General features: G+C 46.9%; 1 protein-coding gene across 3 annotated transcripts in view; it reads left to right on the top strand.

The window, feature by feature from the left end:
- Positions 1-310: 310 nt before the first annotated feature.
- SUPT6H (SPT6 homolog, histone chaperone and transcription elongation factor) overlaps positions 311-19,860 on the top strand; it is a 31,674-nt gene continuing 12,124 nt past the window's right edge. For 2 of the 3 annotated variants that reach the window (XM_028485032.2, XM_028485034.2), the window contains exons 1-31: positions 311-420; positions 1,944-2,085; positions 2,865-3,023; positions 3,121-3,197; positions 3,527-3,719; positions 3,959-4,043; positions 4,678-4,951; positions 5,447-5,548; positions 5,794-5,910; positions 6,262-6,351; positions 6,553-6,695; positions 7,361-7,509; positions 7,659-7,757; positions 8,220-8,349; positions 8,436-8,586; positions 8,759-8,913; positions 9,114-9,309; positions 9,716-9,855; positions 9,968-10,085; positions 10,884-10,960; positions 11,220-11,355; positions 11,648-11,785; positions 11,864-12,031; positions 13,005-13,132; positions 14,261-14,468; positions 14,994-15,141; positions 15,576-15,718; positions 16,634-16,774; positions 18,318-18,513; positions 18,914-19,152; positions 19,710-19,823. In XM_028485032.2, the coding sequence (XP_028340833.1) occupies positions 1,977-2,085; positions 2,865-3,023; positions 3,121-3,197; positions 3,527-3,719; positions 3,959-4,043; positions 4,678-4,951; positions 5,447-5,548; positions 5,794-5,910; positions 6,262-6,351; positions 6,553-6,695; positions 7,361-7,509; positions 7,659-7,757; positions 8,220-8,349; positions 8,436-8,586; positions 8,759-8,913; positions 9,114-9,309; positions 9,716-9,855; positions 9,968-10,085; positions 10,884-10,960; positions 11,220-11,355; positions 11,648-11,785; positions 11,864-12,031; positions 13,005-13,132; positions 14,261-14,468; positions 14,994-15,141; positions 15,576-15,718; positions 16,634-16,774; positions 18,318-18,513; positions 18,914-19,152; positions 19,710-19,823 (4,323 nt within the window). In that variant the 5' untranslated portion in view covers positions 311-420; positions 1,944-1,976. Of the gene's footprint in view, positions 421-1,814; positions 1,838-1,943; positions 2,086-2,864; positions 3,024-3,120; positions 3,198-3,526; positions 3,720-3,958; positions 4,044-4,677; positions 4,952-5,446; positions 5,549-5,793; positions 5,911-6,261; positions 6,352-6,552; positions 6,696-7,360; positions 7,510-7,658; positions 7,758-8,219; positions 8,350-8,435; positions 8,587-8,758; positions 8,914-9,113; positions 9,310-9,715; positions 9,856-9,967; positions 10,086-10,883; positions 10,961-11,219; positions 11,356-11,647; positions 11,786-11,863; positions 12,032-13,004; positions 13,133-14,260; positions 14,469-14,993; positions 15,142-15,575; positions 15,719-16,633; positions 16,775-18,317; positions 18,514-18,913; positions 19,153-19,709; positions 19,824-19,860 lie in introns of those variants that run through there. The other variant, XM_028485033.2, reaches the window with a different exon arrangement.

The following is a 19,860-nucleotide window of genomic DNA, read 5'->3' as shown; positions in this document are numbered from 1 at the left end:
CCTTCAGTTTTATTTCCTTGAGCTCAATTAATCTTAATTGGTTATGGTATCAGTTGGTATCAGTAAGGGTAATTTTCAGGAGAATTAGAGCCACAGAACTTAAGCCTCCTTCTAGAGCTTAGACCACTTGAGGTAGCCATTAGCCACCCTCCTCTCTCTCCAGTTCCACTGCCATCTTTAACTGGGAAGACATGAAACAGTAAGTAATCTATTTAATAGATACTTAGCAGTTTCTATTTTGTATAGAGCACCTAGTGGGAAACAGCTTATCTGGTACAGAATAAAGTACCATGTAATGCCTCTTATATTGCCATTTATGTTTTCATTAGCCCTTCAATTGGATATCGTCTTTGACTTCCAGAAGCTTATAGTCTAAGTGGAGAAAATGGACATATGCAATGGACCGTAATTCAGGACAGGGTGAGGAGTGGTGCTGAGTTGATCAGCAGCCAGCTTCAGGATTCCAGAATGGAATCTTGATGCTATGATTTGTGTGATCAGTGCTGTGTTTTTTTTGTTTTGTTTTGTTTTTTATATTTTTGGCTGTGTGGGGTCTTCGTTGCTGCGTGCGGGCTTTCTCTAGTTGCGGTGAGCGGGAGCTACTCTTCATTGCGGTGCGTGGGCTTCTCATTGCAGTGGCTTCTCTTGTTGCGGAGCACGGGCTCTAGGCGTGCGGGCTTCAGTAGTTGTGGCACATGGGCTCAGTAGTTGTGGCTCGCGGGCTCTAGGCGTGCGGGCTTCAGTAGTTGTGGCACATGGGCTCAGTAGTTGTGGCTCGCGGGCTCTAGAGCGCAGGCTCGGTAGCTGTGGCACATGGGCTTAGTTGCTCCGCAGCATGTGGGATCTTCCCAGACGAGGGCTCAAACTGTGTCCCCTGCATTGGCAGGCGGATTCTTAACCACTGTGCCACCAGGGAAGTCCCAGTGCTGTGTTTTAAAGCCCAGGAAACTCCATGTCATGGTTCTGTGGTTCTCCACTGCCATTTCCAGACTTTGGATGCATCTGACAGTGGGAAAGTAGAAGACAAAGTTGGGATTGGTTGGTACAAAATTACAGAATGCTGAGGAAAATTATGCCCAGGATTCAAATGTAAACTCAGCATTTTTTGAAATAGTAGACTAGGTTCTTTCTCCTATGTCATGTAATATTCTTAACTACCCTGCGAGGTAGGTAACGCTGTTGCCATTTTCCAGATGAAGAAATTGATATTCAGGCATGTTCAATAATATGCTTAAGTTTATATACCTAGTAGATGGTGGGGCCAGGATTTGATCTCTACTCTTAGGCCCAGGAGTTTTTGTATTTAACTATGTTGCATTTAATTTGTAGGCCATGGAAGTCTCTTTCAAAGTGCTTTTTGTATTTTTGGTTTTTTGTTTTGCTGGGGAGGTAAATGGTCACAATAGAGTTGTGGTTCTAATGTTTCTGAAGAGGCCACTTCTCTACCCAAATGCTCCCAACCACTACTCACACAAGTGGGCTCAACTTCATGAAATGCTGTTTAATCTGTCGAAAAGGATTTTCCTTTTGATTGTGTATATGAAAGTTCCTGTCATTAAGTTGGCATTTAATTATTGTTTCCCAAACTTATGAGTGAGTCATATAATCTCACTACACCGTATCCCTACCTGTATAATTATTCCTACACTAATTTTTTCGTCTGCCTGTTTCTGTCCCCAAATGGTAAGTGCGATAAAACTCTTTGGACAAGCAAGATGGTATATACAGAGCAGTCCAGTATAATTGCTTTTTTAAAGGTACACATGAGAGGGGCAATTGTGAGAGGAATGGATAATGGAAGAGATGGAGCCATCTGATTCTTACTGTCTCCTCCCAGGTAGAAATGATTGGGCACATCAGTGGCACCTAGCTGAATGCTTTCTGTGGAAATGTTTAAAGGTCCTCTGTCTCATTTTTTACCCCCAACTCCTTTCCTTCCCTAGTCGTCTTCAGGCAGGCCGTGAGAAGCTGCAGCAATGTCTGATTTTGTGGAAAGCGAGGCCGAGGAGTCAGAGGAAGAGTACAATGATGAAGGCGAGGTGGTGCCCCGGGTCACCAAGAAATTTGTAGAAGAGGAGGATGACGGTGAGGAAGCCCCAGCCTCAAGCTTCTCCCCAGTATTGCTAAGCTTTGGATAGTTGGATTCTTGCTGATGAGAGGCTCAGGCTGAGCACAGAAGTTATCACACATGAGGTACCAGCTTGAGAATTTTCAGTCATTCATAGAAAATATTTACTGAACATCTGTCTGCTGTATGCCAGGCACTATGCCTAGAACTAGGAATACAACATAAAGTCCCAGCTATCGTAGAGTTTACATTAGTGGGAGGGGACAGACAGTAAACCAATAAATAAATACGTAGGTAATGTTTCGCTCTTTTAGAGACTTAGCAGTGTTGGTATTTATGTACCCAGTTTCCAAGTTCTCTGTCCACATCCAACCATTAGGATCATCAGCAGAGTGGAACCATGAAATGGCTTTAGAGACAGAAAGGAAAATGCAAGCTTCTTGAAAAGCATTATGGATGAAAGGAGGAATATAGCTACTGAGTTTATAAACTGAGAGGAAAAGAAAGGTTACTGGTGGCTGTAAAGCCTCTAGTAATGATTTTGACGAGCCAAAGTAATTAGAAAGCTCATCTTGCCTAAATACAGATGGTGAATGTGGAAAAGAGATATTCCTTTCCAGAAGGTGCTCGAAGTCAGTGGTCATGTTTTTTGTAACTTTAGATGAGGCAGAAGAGTTAACATGGCATCCAGGTCATTAGGTTCAGAGCAGATGAGAAATAACAGTTAAGCAGGTGGCCCTGCCCCAGCCCCAGCCTATTTCCCAAACCACATGCCTCAAACATGCATGTTTTCCAGATGAGGAGGAGGAGGAGGAGAACCTAGATGATCAGGATGAACAAGGAAACCTGAAAGGCTTTATCAATGACGATGACGATGAAGATGAAGGGGAGGAGGATGAGGGTAGTGACTCTGGTGATTCAGAAGATGATGTTGGCCACAAGAAGAGAAAACGCAGTGAGTAGCCTCTCCTCAGGTCAGGTGAGGCTGGGGTGGAAGTCATAGTGGAGAAGGGGCCTCCCCATCACCATGGGCAACACTCTGTCTTCTCTAGCATCTTTTGACGACCGCTTGGAGGATGATGATTTTGATCTCATTGAGGAGAATTTGGGTGTCAAAGTCAAAAGAGGAGTAAGTTCCCTTTTTGTCTCTGTCCTTGGGGGTGAAGGAAGAAGCCCTTGAAATTCAGTGACTCTGGGGGGAGGAGGCACATCCAGAACAGTTTGGGGAATGTCAGCGAGGAGAAAGTGGCTCAGTGTCATTGTGCTGTGGAGCCAGTTCTGGGTGCCTGTTAAAGGTTTGTCAGAGTTTCAAGGGTGGGCCTTGGGGCGTGCTTGATGTGTTCTTTCCCATCTCCCTTGTCAGTATAGCTGGGGTGGGAAAATAGGAGTGAGACTGGAGAGCAGGGATCCTTATGCCAGTTCCCTCAGACCCTGACGAGGCAGGTTTTCCACCCCTAGCAAAAATACCGACGTGTCAAAAAAATGTCAGATGATGAGGACGATGACGAAGAGGAATATGGCAAGGAGGAACATGAAAAAGAAGCTATTGCAGAGGAGATCTTTCAGGATGGGGAAGGGGAAGAAGGGCAGGAGGCCGTGGAGGCCCCCATGGCTCCTCCAGAGGAGGAGGAGGAAGATGATGAAGAGTCAGGTATGTGGCATTAGTCAGGGAAGCCAGTTTGGGGCGGGGTGTTGGGATTTCCTACCCCGAAGAATAGAATGGGAGACCATTGTTCAGCTGCTGGCCCCCAGCATTTGACACAAAGAAGTTCCTTTTCAGGAACCTGTCTCCTCTTCTCCTCACCGACCACTCCTACAGTAGGAACTAAAGCCATTCAGTCCTGGCTCATCCCCTGCCTCTGGGCACTAACCCTTCCCTTCCCTATCCAGACATTGACGACTTCATTGTGGATGACGATGGACAACCACTGAAAAAACCTAAGTGGCGGAAAAAGCTTCCTGGATACACTGATGCGTGAGTGGGGTCTGGCGCGAGGTGCTGATCAGGGCATCTGAGTGGACCCGGGCAGGAAGGAGGAGGTCAGAGGCCTCTGCTAAAAATGGAACAGTCAGCTCTCAGCCATTTTGCTTCCCTGCCTCTAATATCCTTTACCAGGCAGTGATGTCGGACTGCTTCTAGAAGCTCTGATAGCTCTCTCAGCATTCAAGGGCCATGGTGGGATGAGGGTGGAGGCACACACAGGCAAGGATCCAGCCTGTCTCTTCCACCTGCAGCTACATGTTCATTTGTTTATTTATTAGTCTTCTAAATATAATTTTGTTACTAGAAAGCTTTTGCTCTGAGGGAATACTATAATGTCTTAGCAGAAGATGGATCCACTGAGCGTGATATGAACCCATGTGCCCTGTTGCTGTTTGATCCTTGTCACTGGCACGTGCCAAAGATGGGCTTTTTAATCTCAATAAATAATGGTTTCCCCAGAAATATCCCCCAGCTAAACCTTTCCTCTGCAGTGAATATGCTTTTTTGGTTTACATTTCTCTTAACCTTTTTAGTCCCCTTGGGGTAGGTACAGGATCTCTGCAGGGGCTGCATTTGTCTCCTCTCACCAGAATCTGGGCCAACTGCCTTTTGCTCTCACCCACAGGGCCCTGCAAGAAGCCCAGGAGATTTTTGGTGTGGACTTTGACTATGACGAATTTGAGAAATATAATGAGTATGATGAAGAACTGGAGGAAGAGTATGAGTATGAGGACGATGAGGCTGAGGGTGAGATCCGAGTGCGCCCCAAGAAGACCACCAAGAAACGTGTGAGCCGCAGGAGCATCTTCGAGATGTATGAGCCCAGTGAGCTGGAAAGCAGCCACCTCACAGATCAGGACAATGAAATCCGAGCTACTGACCTGCCTGAGAGGTTCCAGGTAAGGAAGCACTAGTGTCTGTCCTTCTGCTGAACTGTCATCAACTGCCCTGAGCCTCCTTGGTACAAGAGTTATAGCAGAGAAACAATCTAGCAGCAATCTAACAACAATGGTATATAGAGGGACTTCCCTGGCAGTCCACTGGTTAAGACTCCATGCTTCCACTGCAGGGGGCGCGGGTTCCATCCCTCGTTGGGGCAGTGCAGCCAAAAAAGGAACAAAAAATATTATACAGGAAGTCGGCTTTGAACCCCATCTGACCAGGCGTACAGGAAGTCTAGCTCAACATAGACTCTCCGGTGGCTTATGGTTCCTGAAATGGCACTCTTTCTTGAGTAAATACACAACATGCCTACTTCTTGCCAGACAACACTCTTCCGGGTACTGGAAACGTGTGCCTCTGGAGCACACGTTTTTGTCCAGAAGTAGTGCATGTTTTTGCTACGTGAGATACGAGATAAAGTCAGTCTCATGCTGATGCCTTATCCCCTGCAGCTCCGTTCCATCTCTGTCAAGGGGGCTGAAGATGATGAACTGGAAGAAGAGGCTGACTGGATCTACAGGAATGCCTTTGCCACACCAACCATTTCTCTGCAGGTACCCAAAAAAAGATACTATATTTTGACATGAACCAGAAGCTACTTCATTAGGATGAGGAGCTGCTTCTCCTGCCCCAAACATCTGTGGGCCTAGTATAGAATAGCATGTGTGTGCGGGTATGTGAGGGAGATTTTTCTAGATTTAATCTGAGAAGATCATCCTGTGACAAGAAGCAGTTTTGTGTGTGGTAAGACAGAGCAAGTAATGGTGTCGTTGCTGTTTCTTTTTTCTTCTGACTGTAGGAAAGCTGTGATTACCTAGACCGAGGGCAGCCAACCAGCAGCTTCAGTCGAAAAGGGCCCAGCACAATTCAGAAGATTAAAGAGGCCCTGGGCTTCATGCGAAATCAGCATTTTGAGGTAGCACCTCAAGCTCTAGTGGCCCACTGGTTAGAACTTCAACTGGGGGTGATGGAAAAGGTGGCTACCTAAGTCAGGTGGGGTGCCCCCTTCTGTCTGCAGCAGTGGTCCCTTGACTCAAGAAGCGTGAGGACCATAGACTCTAGTGATCAAGAGAACAGTGCTACCCCATTTGCAGCATTATCTTCCCCTTTTGTGGGGGGCGTGGGGGAGAGCCTGTGTCCTGGATGGGCCTGTGAGGGAGGCCAAGCTTCCTACTGTTGAATTTCCTGGAGCTGTTTATTCCTCTAACAAAGGGGGTCCTTGCAGATCTTTCCTCTCTGGCTGACTGCCACCTCCTTGCCCCTCTAGGTGCCTTTCATTGCTTTCTACCGGAAGGAGTATGTGGAGCCCGAGTTGCATATCAATGACCTGTGGAGGGTGTGGCAGTGGGATGAAAAGGTAATATAGGGATCCATGCCCCTCAAGGGGTTGAGGGCTGGACTGAGTACCACCACTACTGGGACCCAGGTTCTCCTGTGCATATCAGGTGGCAGCCCAGACCCTGTCAGGCTTCCCCCAGGGTCTCCTGGAAAGGAAAAGCATGGTCTTGGGTATCCAAGGCTGAATACCATCCCTTACTCCTGCTTTGTCTTGTCCTAGTGGACCCAGCTGAGGATCCGTAAGGAGAACCTAACACGGCTGTTTGAGAAGATGCAGGCTTATCAGTACGAGCAAATCTCTGCTGACCCTGACAAGCCCCTTGCTGATGGCATCCGGGCTCTGGACACCACCGACATGGAGAGGTAGCATATGCAGGGTTTATTCCATTACAGGGAGCCCTCACACCAAAGGCAGGCCCCCGCCCCTCCATCCCCACCCCAGAGCAACATAACCTTGCAAAATTCTCAGCATGGGACCCGTTCCTTAGAAACCCAACTTATCAGCACGTCAGAAGTGATCTTTCTGACAGGGAAATTCCTGTTACTTTTCCATCTTGGTATAAAAGGTTAAGAGGATCAGATAGTCATGTTTGCTTATTTATGTGTTCCCTGTGTGAAAAGCTACATGGGAAACCAAACTACAACCAGAAAGTAGCTTGGTGAGCCTGGAATCAGAGAGGGGTGTGAGAGGGGAGCAGATGATTTTAGTGGCCAGCGGCATGAACCTGGGAAAGAAGGACAAGGACTATCTCAAGGACTCTGAACTGGAGACATGCTGCCTCGTCTGCCTCTCCCTTTTCGTTGCCTCTAACAACCACCAGCCACCACTTGTTTGGCATATTCCGCCTTTAAGATACCTTGATTGCAATTAAGTCATGGTCTGGGGCCATTGCATGTCTTTAATAATTGGAGAACATAGGTACTCATTCTAGTTGGGATCTTGCCTCATGGGAATTGGATCTCTTGTAGCAAAACTGGGGTGTACCCTTCATCCGTGACAATTGAGGTCTTATGTCCCTTCCCTCCAGGCTCAAGGATGTACAATCAATGGATGAACTGAAAGATGTCTACAATCATTTCCTGCTTTATTATGGTCGTGACATCCCCAAGATGCAGAATGCCGCCAAGGCCAGCCGCAAGAAGCTAAAGCGTGTAAGGGAAGAGGGAGATGAGGAAGGTGAGTGTTGGAAAAGAAAACCTAGAGGCTTGGTGGCCATGGCCTTTCCAAGGATCCCCTTTGCCGATTACACTTCGGGGCTTCTCTACATGTGTCAGATCCTCGGGAGTGATTGGAAACCAGAGGACTAACTCATGTTTTCTTCCCAGGTGATGGTGAGGAGGCAGAAGATGAGGAGCAGAGAGGGCCAGAGCTCAAGCAGGCTTCCCGCCGAGATATGTACACCATCTGCCAGAGCGCTGGGCTAGGTAAAACGAGCTGTATACGTTCCCCAATAGTCACTGGTAGGTAGGAAGAGGACCAAAGGACATCTGAGTGAGTCACCAATCCACTTCTAACACTTGCTCCCATGACCCACACCCACGCCACAAGAATGGTCCAGCCTCTCCCATAATTCCTGAAGGAGTGGGAAACACACGATCAGAGAGAGGGAGTTCATCCTATCTTTGGGAAGTTCTTTTACTAAACGGTAACTTCCACCTTAGTTGTGACCCCAGTAGTCACATAGAAAATTTCTATTTTTTCTGCTTTGTGACAGCCTGTTAGGTATTTAAAGTCAGCGTTTTCACTGTTCCCTGTAAGACATCCTGCTCCTGCTCATTCGTGACCCCTTTAAAGTCTAATGCCCAGAATTGCTGCTCTAGACTGAAAGCCAAGAGGTTACTGGGCCCAGCTGTTGGCTCACCTTTCACCCTCCTGGTTTGCTTTAGATGGCTTGGCCAAAAAGTTTGGGCTTACTCCTGAGCAATTTGGGGAAAACCTCCGGGACAGTTACCAGAGGCACGAGACAGAGCAGTTTCCTGCAGAGCCCTTGGAGCTGGCCAAGGATTATGTCTGCAGGTAGGCATTACAGTAGGTGGCTGGCAGGAGGAGGGACCTGAGGGCAAAGATGTCCTCGTCCTGCAGCTCCTCCATTTTCCCTACAGCCAGTTCCCTACACCAGAAGCTGTGCTGGAAGGTGCCCGCTACATGGTAGCCCTGCAGATTGCCCGAGAGCCCCTTGTCCGGCAGGTGCTGAGGCAAACTTTCCAGGAGAGAGCCAAGCTCAATATAACCCCCACCAAGAAAGGTAGAAAGGTAAGCCAGTTGAGGGGCTTTGATCTAGCATGTGGTCCAGCTCTGTTTGATTGAACTGAGTTTCTTGCCTTCACGCTTAGCTGAGCTGTCTGCCTGAGAGCAGAGAGTCGGTCTTTTTTCCAAGGGTCAAGCCCAGTCTGTCTGTTGACTGATGATTCCCTCTTGTGTACAGGATGTGGATGAAGCCCACTACGCTTACTCCTTCAAGTACTTAAAGAACAAGCCTGTTAAGGAACTGAGAGATGACCAGTTTCTCAAGATATGCCTGGCTGAAGATGAAGGGCTGCTCACCATTGACATCAGCATAGATATGAAGGGGGTGGAAGGGTAAGCAAAGCTCTGGGCTGGGGGCTCTTTGGGGAAGGCTTGGTCAGTAGTCTGTTGGAAGGAGGGGTCCCTCAGGAATGTGAACCACACTTTCAGAACTGAGCAAGCCACCGTCCCTGGCTTAGTCACTCCCAGTGTTCAAGGGCATTTGGGCGTCACCTTTTCTCTGTCCCTGACACCACAGCATTGTCTCTCCTCAGCTATGGCAATGACCAGACATATTTTGAAGAAATCAAACAATTTTACTACCGAGATGAGTTCAGCCACCAGGTGCAGGAGTGGAATCGGCAGCGCACCATGGCCATCGAGCGAGCTTTGCAGCAGTTCCTGTACGTGCAGATGGCCAAAGAGCTCAAGAACAAGCTGCTGGCCGAAGCCAAAGAATATGTCATAAAGGTGGACAGGAACTCGTGATCTTTAGTCATATGATTTCCCCAAGCTAGAGCTGAGAGTGAAGGCACCTCTTAATAGCTGTCCTGTAGCTAATGGGGAAACACTGGGGGCAGGCGTAGCGTAACCTGACAGGGAGTGCAAACAAGGTCACGGGTCACTCCAAGACCTCCCCACTTGAAGAGCCTCTTCCCTCCCTCCCGCACCGCATACATATATTCTTTGTATACGACTGGCCTGTGTGTACTCTCCTATTTCTAAAAGCAGAGTACGCCTTCAGGTTGTAAGCGTGCCAAGGGCTAGGAATGTGCATGCATATAAATATGACCTTTGCAAATGTGTGCCTACATCTATTTCCTGAACATACTTGGCGAGCCTGCTGGCCATAGTGACTGGTGTGCCTCCTCCCCAGGCCTGTAGTCGGAAGCTCTACAACTGGTTGAGGGTGGCACCCTACCGGCCGGATCAACAGGTAGAGGAAGATGACGACTTTATGGATGAGAACCAAGGGAAGGGCATCCGAGTCCTAGGCATTGCTTTCTCCTCTGCCAGGTAACTTCCCGTCTGGCATCACCCCTTATCTGTCTCCCTAGTCTCGTTCTTCTCCTACTCATACCCTCATATTGCTGATCATCACACGGTTCTTTTTCTGTTGGGCTGGCAGAGATCACCCCGTGTTCTGCGCCTTGGTCAACGGTGAAGGAGAAGTGACAGACTTCCTCCGGCTGCCTCATTTTACCAAACGGCGAACTGCATGGAGAGAGGAAGAACGGGAGAAGAAGGCAAGTGACTAGGACAGGTTACCAAGTGTACATCTTGAGCCCATCTTATAATTCAGTAGGGATAAGAGTTTATGGTCTAAGCAACATCCCGTGCAAGACCCTGATTATCTCTGACCTGCTCCCTGACCTCTTACGTCCTGGGATGAGTCTCACTTCTGTAGGCAGTAGATGGCACTCAAGTTCTAGTGCAGAATTTCCTTCTGGCTTGAAGCCAGTTCCTAGGCCTTCTGTGCCTCTGGGAGCTGCCATAACTGCCTCTGTTTTTACCAGCATCTGGGTCAGCTTGTTCCAGGAGCTGAAAGCCACTGTGGCATTAAGCCAATCTTTTCCCTGCTTTAGCATTTGTATTTCTACCAGGGAAAGAGAAATTTGAATTCATCTCGTGTATATGCTTCTGATTTTTTTTAGCATAAAGGTATCTTTCAATTTTATTGACAGAGCTCCATTCTAAAAAACAATTTTCAACAAACAGCTCTTTAAAAAAGGAAAAAATTCTTAAAGTGGAGATTAGAATAGTCTTGACTGTCAGGCAGTGGTTTATGTTAAAAAAGACCTAAGTATGTTTAGTTAACCACAACTCAAGTAGAAGCCAGAAGTGTAATAATATTAGGAAATGTTAACAGAAGTATAATATTCAAACTAGAGGTCCTAGTCCCCTCGTTTTGTCTTCCAGTTTGACAACGTGTGATGCATCATTGTTCTGTGGTCTTGTAAGGTCTCAAGCTACTTAGGGAGAGAGAAGTGCTTGAAATCTCCCTATCCTCAAAGTCATTCAGCTCCAGTTTTCTTTCACTCCAGGCTCAAGACATTGAAACTCTAAAGAAATTCCTCCTGAACAAGAAGCCTCATGTGGTGACAGTTGCAGGAGAGAACAGGTAGGGGTACCAGGGGATTGGGCCAGGCCTGGCTTAAAGTCACTCATCCTTTATTGTTGATTCTGCTCTGTCCCTGTTACAGAGTAGGTATGCGCCTGTGTAGAGCCTTGATAACATCCCCATCCCCAGGGGATATCCCTGGGGATATTGTACCTCTTTGTCTTCAAAGTTCTGTCCTCTCCCACTCCCAGCCATGAGATTGTTCATCCCTGAGAAACTGTCCAGAAATATCCCTGACCAGCATCCCTCATTCCTCCAGGGACGCCCAGATGTTGATTGAGGATGTGAAGCGCATTGTGCATGAGCTGGACCAGGGTCAACAGCTGTCCTCTATTGGTGTGGAGCTGATTGACAATGAGTTGGCCATTCTCTATATGAACAGCAAGAAATCAGAGGTAATGCTGGAGCCCCACCCTTAGGCCCTGCACAGGCAAGAGCTATCAATCCCAGGGAGTTGTGGAAACAAAGATTATGGGGGCACAGGATTGCACCTGTTCACTTACCTATGCAGAGGATCTCCATTGTGCCAGTCATGGTTCAGATTGGGAGCCCCAGAGATTAAATTGGTCCCAGGAAAAATGGTCCCAGAGGAGAGAAATTGACTTAAAAAGCCAGGCAGTTTGGATTTCCTCTTGCTGTTAGAGCTGAGGAGACTTTATGGCCCTGCTGACCCTCGTTTGACTCTAGGCAGAGTTCCGGGATTACCCTCCTGTGCTGAGACAGGCAGTCTCCCTGGCCCGGCGTATCCAGGACCCTCTGATTGAATTTGCCCAGGTTTGCAGCTCTGATGAAGACATCCTGTGCCTCAAGTTTCACCCCTTGCAGGTGAGTAGGATTTGACAGCTAGGCCCAGGTGGACAGAGTGGCACAATAACCTTATGCCTGCCTGCTGTGTGTCGACAGGAGCATGTGGTGAAAGAAGAGCTGCTCAACGCCTTGTACTGTGAATTTATCAACCGAGTCAATGAGGTTGGAGTTGATGTCAACCGTGCCATTGCCCACCCCTACAGCCAGGCCTTAATTCAGTATGTCTGTGGTCTGGGACCTCGAAAAGGGACCCATCTCCTAAAGGTAGGATTGGGTTGAATCAGAAAAAAAGAAAAGTTGTATTTCATTGAACCTTTACTTTGCCAATATGCTTTGACAGGCAGATCAAGGTCAGAGAGATAAAGGCACTTTACCTCTTGCCTAGAGTCATCCAGCTAGTGAGAGTCAAGAGTCAGACTTCAGACCAGGTGGCCACAGTCATGGTCTTCACTACTGTACAGTGGTGGCTCATGGAAAAGATAGACTGAGCCATGATTTAAAAGAGATGGAGGAAAGTGAGAGTGTACTAGACACATCAGGATAGTGGGTTTTTTTGTTTTTTTTATATATATATTATTATTTATTTATTTTTGGCTGCATTGGGTCTTTGTTGCTTCACACAGGCTTTCTTTAGTTGTGGCGAGCAGGGACTACTCTTCGTTGTGGTGCGCGGGCTTCTCATTGCGCTGGCTTCTCTTGTTCCAGAGCTCGGGCTCTAGGCACACGGGCGCAGTAGTTGTGGCACGCGGGCTCTAGAGCACAGGCTCAATAGTTGTGGCACATGGGCTTTGTTGCTCCGCGGCATGTGGGATCTTCCCGAACCAGGGCTTGAACCTGTGTCCCCTGCATTGGCAGGCAGATTCTTAACCACTGTGCCACCAGGGAAGCCCAGGATAGTGGGGTTTTTTTCCCCAGTGGAAAGAAAGTATTTCAATACAGATGAGGGTATGTAGTGATCTTCAAGAGTATTTGTAAATTTTTTTTTCTTAATATGGTGTGGCTACTTGACTGTATCATTAACTTTAAAGCAAAACATTAGGAATGTATTATCTTTGCTTGGCATAGTGTAGTTCTTTAACATAATTTTTTTAGTAGCAGTTAGTATGGTGTAGTGCTCAGTTAGATATCGGGGTGTGGCGACAAAATTCCCATCATGGAAGGTTTCCCAGAGACCTGAAAGCAGGCGGGGAGGTGGGGCCTGCCTACTGCTCCAGCTTACTCCAGTCCTCTCTTCTAGATCCTGAAACAGAATAACACCAGGCTCGAGAGCCGGACCCAGCTGGTCACCATGTGCCACATGGGTCCCAAAGTCTTCATGAATTGCGCTGGCTTCCTCAAGATCGACACGGCCTCCCTGGGGGACAGGTGATGCCCTCTGCCTGGGTGGGCCAAGAGGAATTCTCTTGGGCTTTGCTTTGGGGATTCAGGGATTAGGGCTGTCAAAGGGCCACAAGCTGTTTAAATTAGGAAATGTTTTAAAGCAAAGGTGAGGAACCTTTATTTAGTCAAGAGCCTCTGACCTATGGAAAAGATCAGTTCAATTATGTGAAGCTTTTTTGTGAGACAAACATAAAAAGAACCAACTTAGCTTTATAAATTAAGGACAGAAAACATAAGATTTGGTTCAGTAAACACATACTTGTTCTGTTGTTAATGGTTTGTTGTGGCTAGATAAGGGTGGGAATAGAAGGGGCAGTGGAGAAGCAGTGTGGGGGTCTGAGGCATAAGGAAGGGGGAGAGAGATTTGGTATGTTTTGAGATGATGTTATTGAGAGAAAGTTCTATTCACTTGGACTTTGGACTTCACTATTGACCTCTTCCTCTCCAGAAGTTATCAACTCAGTCTTTGGAGGATCTTTTCCACGGGCACATAGCTCCTCATTCAGTAATGGAAATCAGTGGGGAAATAGGCTTCAAGTTCTAAAACTTCATTTTCCACCCAGCTTTGCTGTAACACTCCACGAATAACATAGGTCCATGTGAGTGCACGGGCAAGACCAGCCTGGGAAGGCTTTATGGGGGAAAGTAGCTGTCAGCAAATTCTCAAAGGTCTTCTTCCCCCTTCTTGTTTTATCTTATTATAAGACTTATATAAGTTCATGATATAAAATTTCAACATATAGAAATATTATGCAGAAAGTGCAAGTCCCCCATAATCCCACCCCCCAGAGATAATTACCATAACAAGTTGATGTATACTACAACTTTTCTAAATTTTATTTTTGCTATGCATTTACTAACTACCCATTTACTACAAAAATGGGATCATACGGTTCATAGTGTTTTGCAGTGCATTTTTCACGTATCAATATATTGTGGCCATCTTTCCATGTCAGCACACATAGATCTACCTCATTCTTTTTAATGGCTGTATAGTATTCCATTGTATGGAGGTACCCTAATTTATTTAACCAGTTCCCCATTGGTGGACATCTGGGTTGTTACTAGAAGCTTCTCGTTATATATCCTGCCCCTTTTCTGCCTTTCCTTCAGCACTGACTCATATATTGAAGTCCTTGATGGTTCCCGAGTTCACCCTGAGACCTATGAGTGGGCCAGGAAGATGGCAGTGGATGCTCTGGAATATGATGAATCAGCCGAGGATGCCAACCCTGCAGGGGCCCTTGAGGAGATCTTGGAAAACCCAGAGCGACTCAAGGACCTGGACTTGGATGCCTTTGCGGAAGAACTAGAGAGGCAGGTGGGTGACAGTGTAGAAGGCCTGGCACAGAAACCATCCCAAGTGGCCTACTTGAGAGGAGACTGAGGCAGCAAGTCCTCAGAGAAGCCCTAATACTGTTAGTGTAGGACACCTGATCCTTTTCCCTCCCCATGCTATACTGGGTTTCTCAAGGAAGTTTTCAGTCTGCTTATTAAGGGGCCTAGGACGTCTCGGAGACTGCTATAGTCATTGTTGGGGGCACATTGTGAGGGAGCTGGGAGTGTGTGAGTAGCAGGGTTTCCTTCTAGGTCCTCTTTCCTCCTTTCCAATGGTGCGGCTTTGCATTTGTCTGTTTTACACATTGGGGTTCCGTGAGGCATTTTTATCAGAACAGTGTTCCATGGCTAAGAAAAAGTTTGAAAATCTCCTTTAGTAAATGTTGGGGGGAAAGAAGAGGAAGAAACCCTGACAGGAGCCAAATGGCTTACTTCTTTCATCGAGACCCCTGATGGCTCAGTTGGGGAGCAGTTGCAAGGCTCTTCTTGACGGGGGCTTCTTCCCCAGGGTTATGGTGACAAACACATCACTCTGTATGACATCCGAGCGGAGCTGAGCTGTCGGTATAAGGACCTCCGGACAGCCTATCGCTCTCCCAACACAGAGGAAATCTTCAATATGTTAACCAAAGAAACACCAGAGACCTTCTACATTGGTAAATTCTGTGTCTGTTTTTTAGTTGGAGGAGGATATGTAGGGGTGAGGGGATGCGATTACTGTACATATTCAAACGAAGTAACAGTTCCAGCAGAATGAGGCAGGTTTGTACTGTAGGTGGGAAAGACCAGGGAAACTTTTAAGAAGATTGTAGAGCCCTGAGCTGGAAGTCAAAGCTGAGTTCAAGGTCAGATTATGCTTTTAACCTGCTGCTGTGGGGTCTTCATGGGGTCAGTCTTATGGCCTCATTTTCCTGTCATCAAATGAGGGGAAGATCTCCCTTTTCGAGGATGTGAAGGAAATCAGTGGAGATGCTCTAGGATAGAAGGTCTGTCACTAAACGGCTGGTGGGAAGGAGTTACCTCTCCAGTTCTCTTAGCCTGCTTCCTGTTCTCTTCTTCCCTTCCCTCTTCTCCTCTCCCCTTCCTCCAGGAAAGCTCATTATCTGCAACGTCACTGGCATCGCCCACAGGCGTCCACAGGGTGAGAGCTATGACCAGGCAATCCGCAACGATGAGACAGGGCTATGGCAGTGCCCCTTCTGTCAGCAGGACAATTTCCCTGAACTAAGCGAGGTACATGCTGCATTGTTACCATGGTAACACTGAATTTCCTTTATTGAATGGTCTCAGTGCCCTAGAAAGGAACCAAGAATGGGGATAGTTTAGATGACACTTTACCAAGTGAATACAAAAAGAAGGAAGAGAGCTGGAATGCATATAGGCCTAACATGAAGTCCCTCTGTATGCTAGTCAGAAATGATCTATGTGGTTTTTTCTGTTCTCGCTCAGCCCTTAATCCTTGTTTCCCATTCTCTGAGGATGTAGCTGAACCAGAGTAGAGACAAGAGGATATATGCATTTCTCACATACAGTGTAGGCACGGTGTCCCTATGCTAGTTGGAAGGTATCTGTAAGGCTCCCTTCAATTTTTTCATTCTCCACACACGTCTTAATTTTTCCCACATTCTTCTAGACATCATCTGCATTTCTTATGGTTAGAACTCATAAAAGCCATCCTGAAAGCTTTTTCTGGATCCTCAAATGTTATTTAGGCAGACTGTAAAATAGACAATTTCTTAACTTTACCCAATAAAAGAAGCTGGTGAGATTTGTCCAGGTTATAAAAGAGCCAAGGTGTGCCTGGTTCACTGAAATGAGTTGTTCTGAGGAGACTGACAGAGATATTTCTTATGCTCATTAGGTCAGAACAGAATGGGAGGGAGGGGCTTCAGTTGTAGCTGGAGGGACATATAAATAAGATTAACATAAAAGATTGGTCTGATGGCCAGTGGTGCCAAACATGAGTTATGAGTCAAGGAACTTCGGGAATATTCAAATTCTGTGTTGCTGGGTGGCTAAGTCATTGTGTTCTCACATCATGATGCCAGTGTCAGTGGTAAAATGAATTACAGCACTCCTGGCAGCTCTTTTCTGAATGTGTGATCTCCAGAATCTTAATGATCAAGCTCCTCTTCTGATGCCCTTTAGGTCTGGAACCACTTTGACAGTGGTTCATGCCCGGGTCAGGCCATCGGTGTCAAAACAAGGCTAGACAATGGTGTCACTGGCTTCATCCCCACCAAATTCCTCAGTGACAAAGTGGTAAAGCGGCCGGAGGAACGAGTGAAGGTAGGTGAATGACTGGGGTAAGGCCCCTCGTGCAGTTTTCAGCTGCCCAAATCAGGCTGGCTTTGGGCTCTCCCCACCAGGAGTTGGGCTCTGTTCCCAGTGGCTCCTGGTGGGGAGCATTTCAGGAGGATTTATAACCAGTTGAGTGAAGTCAGGGCGAGAACCGTCTGTCTGAATGAGAGCAGCTTTTGTGCCTTGCCTTTGTGAAATTTCATCAAATTGCCAGCCCTTTGAGAGAGGGCTCTCTCTTCCTGTGTGGGAAGCTGTGGTTTAGTCCAGTGGGCAGGAAGCAGGGCCCAGCATTACATGCTGTGAAGCAGAAAGGCTAAGCTCCCTTTCTGTTCTAGTATTCTCTTATCAGAGCTGCCATTTATTATGCACACACTAGATACCAGCCCTTGACATTTACATATGTTGACTCAAATCTCACAGCCTGATGGGGAAGGAAATACTACCTTCTTTTTTCGGAGAAATTTGAGTGCCTTTTCCAGGATCAGCTGGTTTGTTAGTGATACAGCTGGTACCAGATCTGCCAAATTCTCTGGTTCTAAGTGTTGTGAACCCCTGAGCTATGGACTTAGGAAGGCTGGGGAAAGACATTCCAAATACAGGCATACCTGATTTTATTGATCTTTGCAGATTGTTTGTTTGTTTGTTTTTACAAATTTAAGGTTGGTAGTAACCCTGCATCGAGCAAGTCTTTCAGTACCATTTTCACAACAGCATTTGATCACTTCGTGTCTCTGTGTCACATTTATGTGTGGTAATTCTCACAGTATTTCAGACTTTTTCATTATATTTGTTAGGGTGATCTATAATCAGTAGTCTTTGATGTTAGTCTTGCAAAAAGATTAGGATTCGCTAAAGGCTCAGGTGAGGGTTAACATTTTTAAGCAATAGAGTAATTTTTAACAAAGGTATGTACATTTTTTGAAACATAATAGTGTTGCACCCTTAGTAGACTATAGTGTAAACATAACTTTTTATATGTACGGGGAAACTAAAAAATTATTGTGACTCACATTATTGTGATACCTGCTTTATTGCGGTGGTCTGGAACTGAGCCTGCAGTATCTCCAAGGTATGCCTGTAAATGAAGCTAGGGAGATTTTCAGAAGGAGAGCCATGCAGATGACTGGGTTTTGTCACTCTTTAGACAGAAGGGCTCAAATCAGGGGTAAAGTACAGAAAATAGCTACGACTTTGCTTTCCCTCCAAAAAGGGCAGCCAGACTTGGATTACATCCCAGCAGCAATAATTAGGTAGCTTTATGAGAAAAGGGACTATTACCAGTGACAGAATATATTCCAGGAGGCTTCAGTTGGTTTTTCTGCCTAGAGTGGGAGGCATCAGTACAGGGCACAGACTGTGATCTGCAGACGAAACTCAACCCTGAACTCCTACTAATCTGCCACTCAGTTGCTGGCTGGCTTTGGGCAGTCACTCCACCTTTCTGCCTGGACTTTGCTTTTCTCACATGTAAAATAGGGCATCGGGCTAGACCATCTTTGTCCCTTCCAGCTCAAATGTTCTGTGGATCTAGGTGGGAATGACTGTTCACTGCCGCATCATGAAGATTGACATCGAGAAGTTTAGTGCAGACCTGACCTGCCGCACCTCAGACCTCATGGACAGGAACAATGAGTGGAAACTGCCCAAGGACACCTACTATGACTTTGATGCTGAAGCAGCAGACCACAAGCAGGAGGAGGACATGAAACGGAAGCAGCAGCGGACCAGTGAGTGTGCCCACGACCATGCCTGTGCACCCCAAGTCCTGGCAGCTCTCCCTCTGCAGGATGCACTGCTGACTGCTCAGCTTCCCAGTGGGACTGAGTGCTCAGCTCTGAGGTGCTGAGACCCAGAGGCATCATGAAAGGGAGCCATTGGCAGGGCTGGAAGCTGGGGTCTACTTGGGTCACATTTTCTTTGCTAATGCACTGTGACTCTTAAAGCTTCATTCTCTCAGCACCCAGGGGCCCAGGTTAACATATCCTTCATATCAGAGAATCCAGGCCCAGAGAGGGTGAAAGAGTCTCAGAATTCAGTAGTGGGTCAGAAATTAAGCCATGGCCTGTCCCATTGCTGTTGGCTCCCAGTCCCATCACCTGATCTATACTTCTTTCCTGCTCTCTTCAGCATATATCAAGCGAGTGATTGCACACCCGTCCTTCCATAATATAAATTTTAAGCAAGCAGAAAAAATGATGGAGACCATGGACCAGGGTGATGTGATCATCCGACCGAGCAGCAAGGGTGAAAATCACCTGACAGTGACCTGGAAGGTCAGTGACGGCATATACCAGCACGTGGATGTGCGGGAAGAGGGCAAGGAAAATGCCTTCAGCCTGGGAGCCACCCTGTGGATCAACAGTGAGGTGAGAGGCAGCCCCTGCCTGCACTAGCATCCCCACTCCTGCTTCCAGAAACAAACCACTTTCACCTTCGTTACTGGTATGCATTGTATTTTAGCTACACAGAGCAACAAAACAGGAGATTGGTTATGAAATGAGTAATTTGATATCAGTTTTGTATATTTTGCACTTCTTTCCCTGTCCTCCAAATTTTAAAATAGACTAGAGGACCGCTGGAGGAAGAGGAGAAAATACACATGCAAGCGCTTCGTGTACAACACACACACACACCAAATTTCTTTGTCCTGTTTTCAGTGGAGAGAAATTTTATGAATCCCCCTATTGTTCCCAAGCACTAAGGGAGAACTAAAGTTATGAATTAAAGGATTTTGTGCCTTGTAAGCTAATAAATCTGGGCATGACTCAAACAGATGGATAAATTGAGGGGACTTTGCAGCAGAGTGAGGCTGCAGCAGGGCTGGGAAGTTCCTCCCCTCCAGTGGGTTCTCTTCCAAGTGGATTTGATGAAAGGCTGAATCTCAGCTCTGCATATGACAGTCGGGGCCTTTTTCTTCCCACAGGAATTTGAAGACTTGGATGAGATTGTTGCCCGCTATGTTCAACCTATGGCATCCTTTGCCCGGGACCTTCTGAACCACAAGTATTATCAGGACTGCAGTGGTGGGGACCGTAAGGTGAGCCCAGGGCCCTGCAAGGGATGACACCTCCCAG

The sequence above is a fragment of the Physeter macrocephalus genome, unplaced genomic scaffold (assembly GCF_002837175.3).
Source record: "Physeter macrocephalus isolate SW-GA unplaced genomic scaffold, ASM283717v5 random_353, whole genome shotgun sequence".
NCBI lineage: Eukaryota > Metazoa > Chordata > Mammalia > Artiodactyla > Physeteridae > Physeter > Physeter macrocephalus.
Note: the sequence above shows the minus strand (reverse complement) of the source record. Positions and strands in the feature narration are given on the sequence as shown.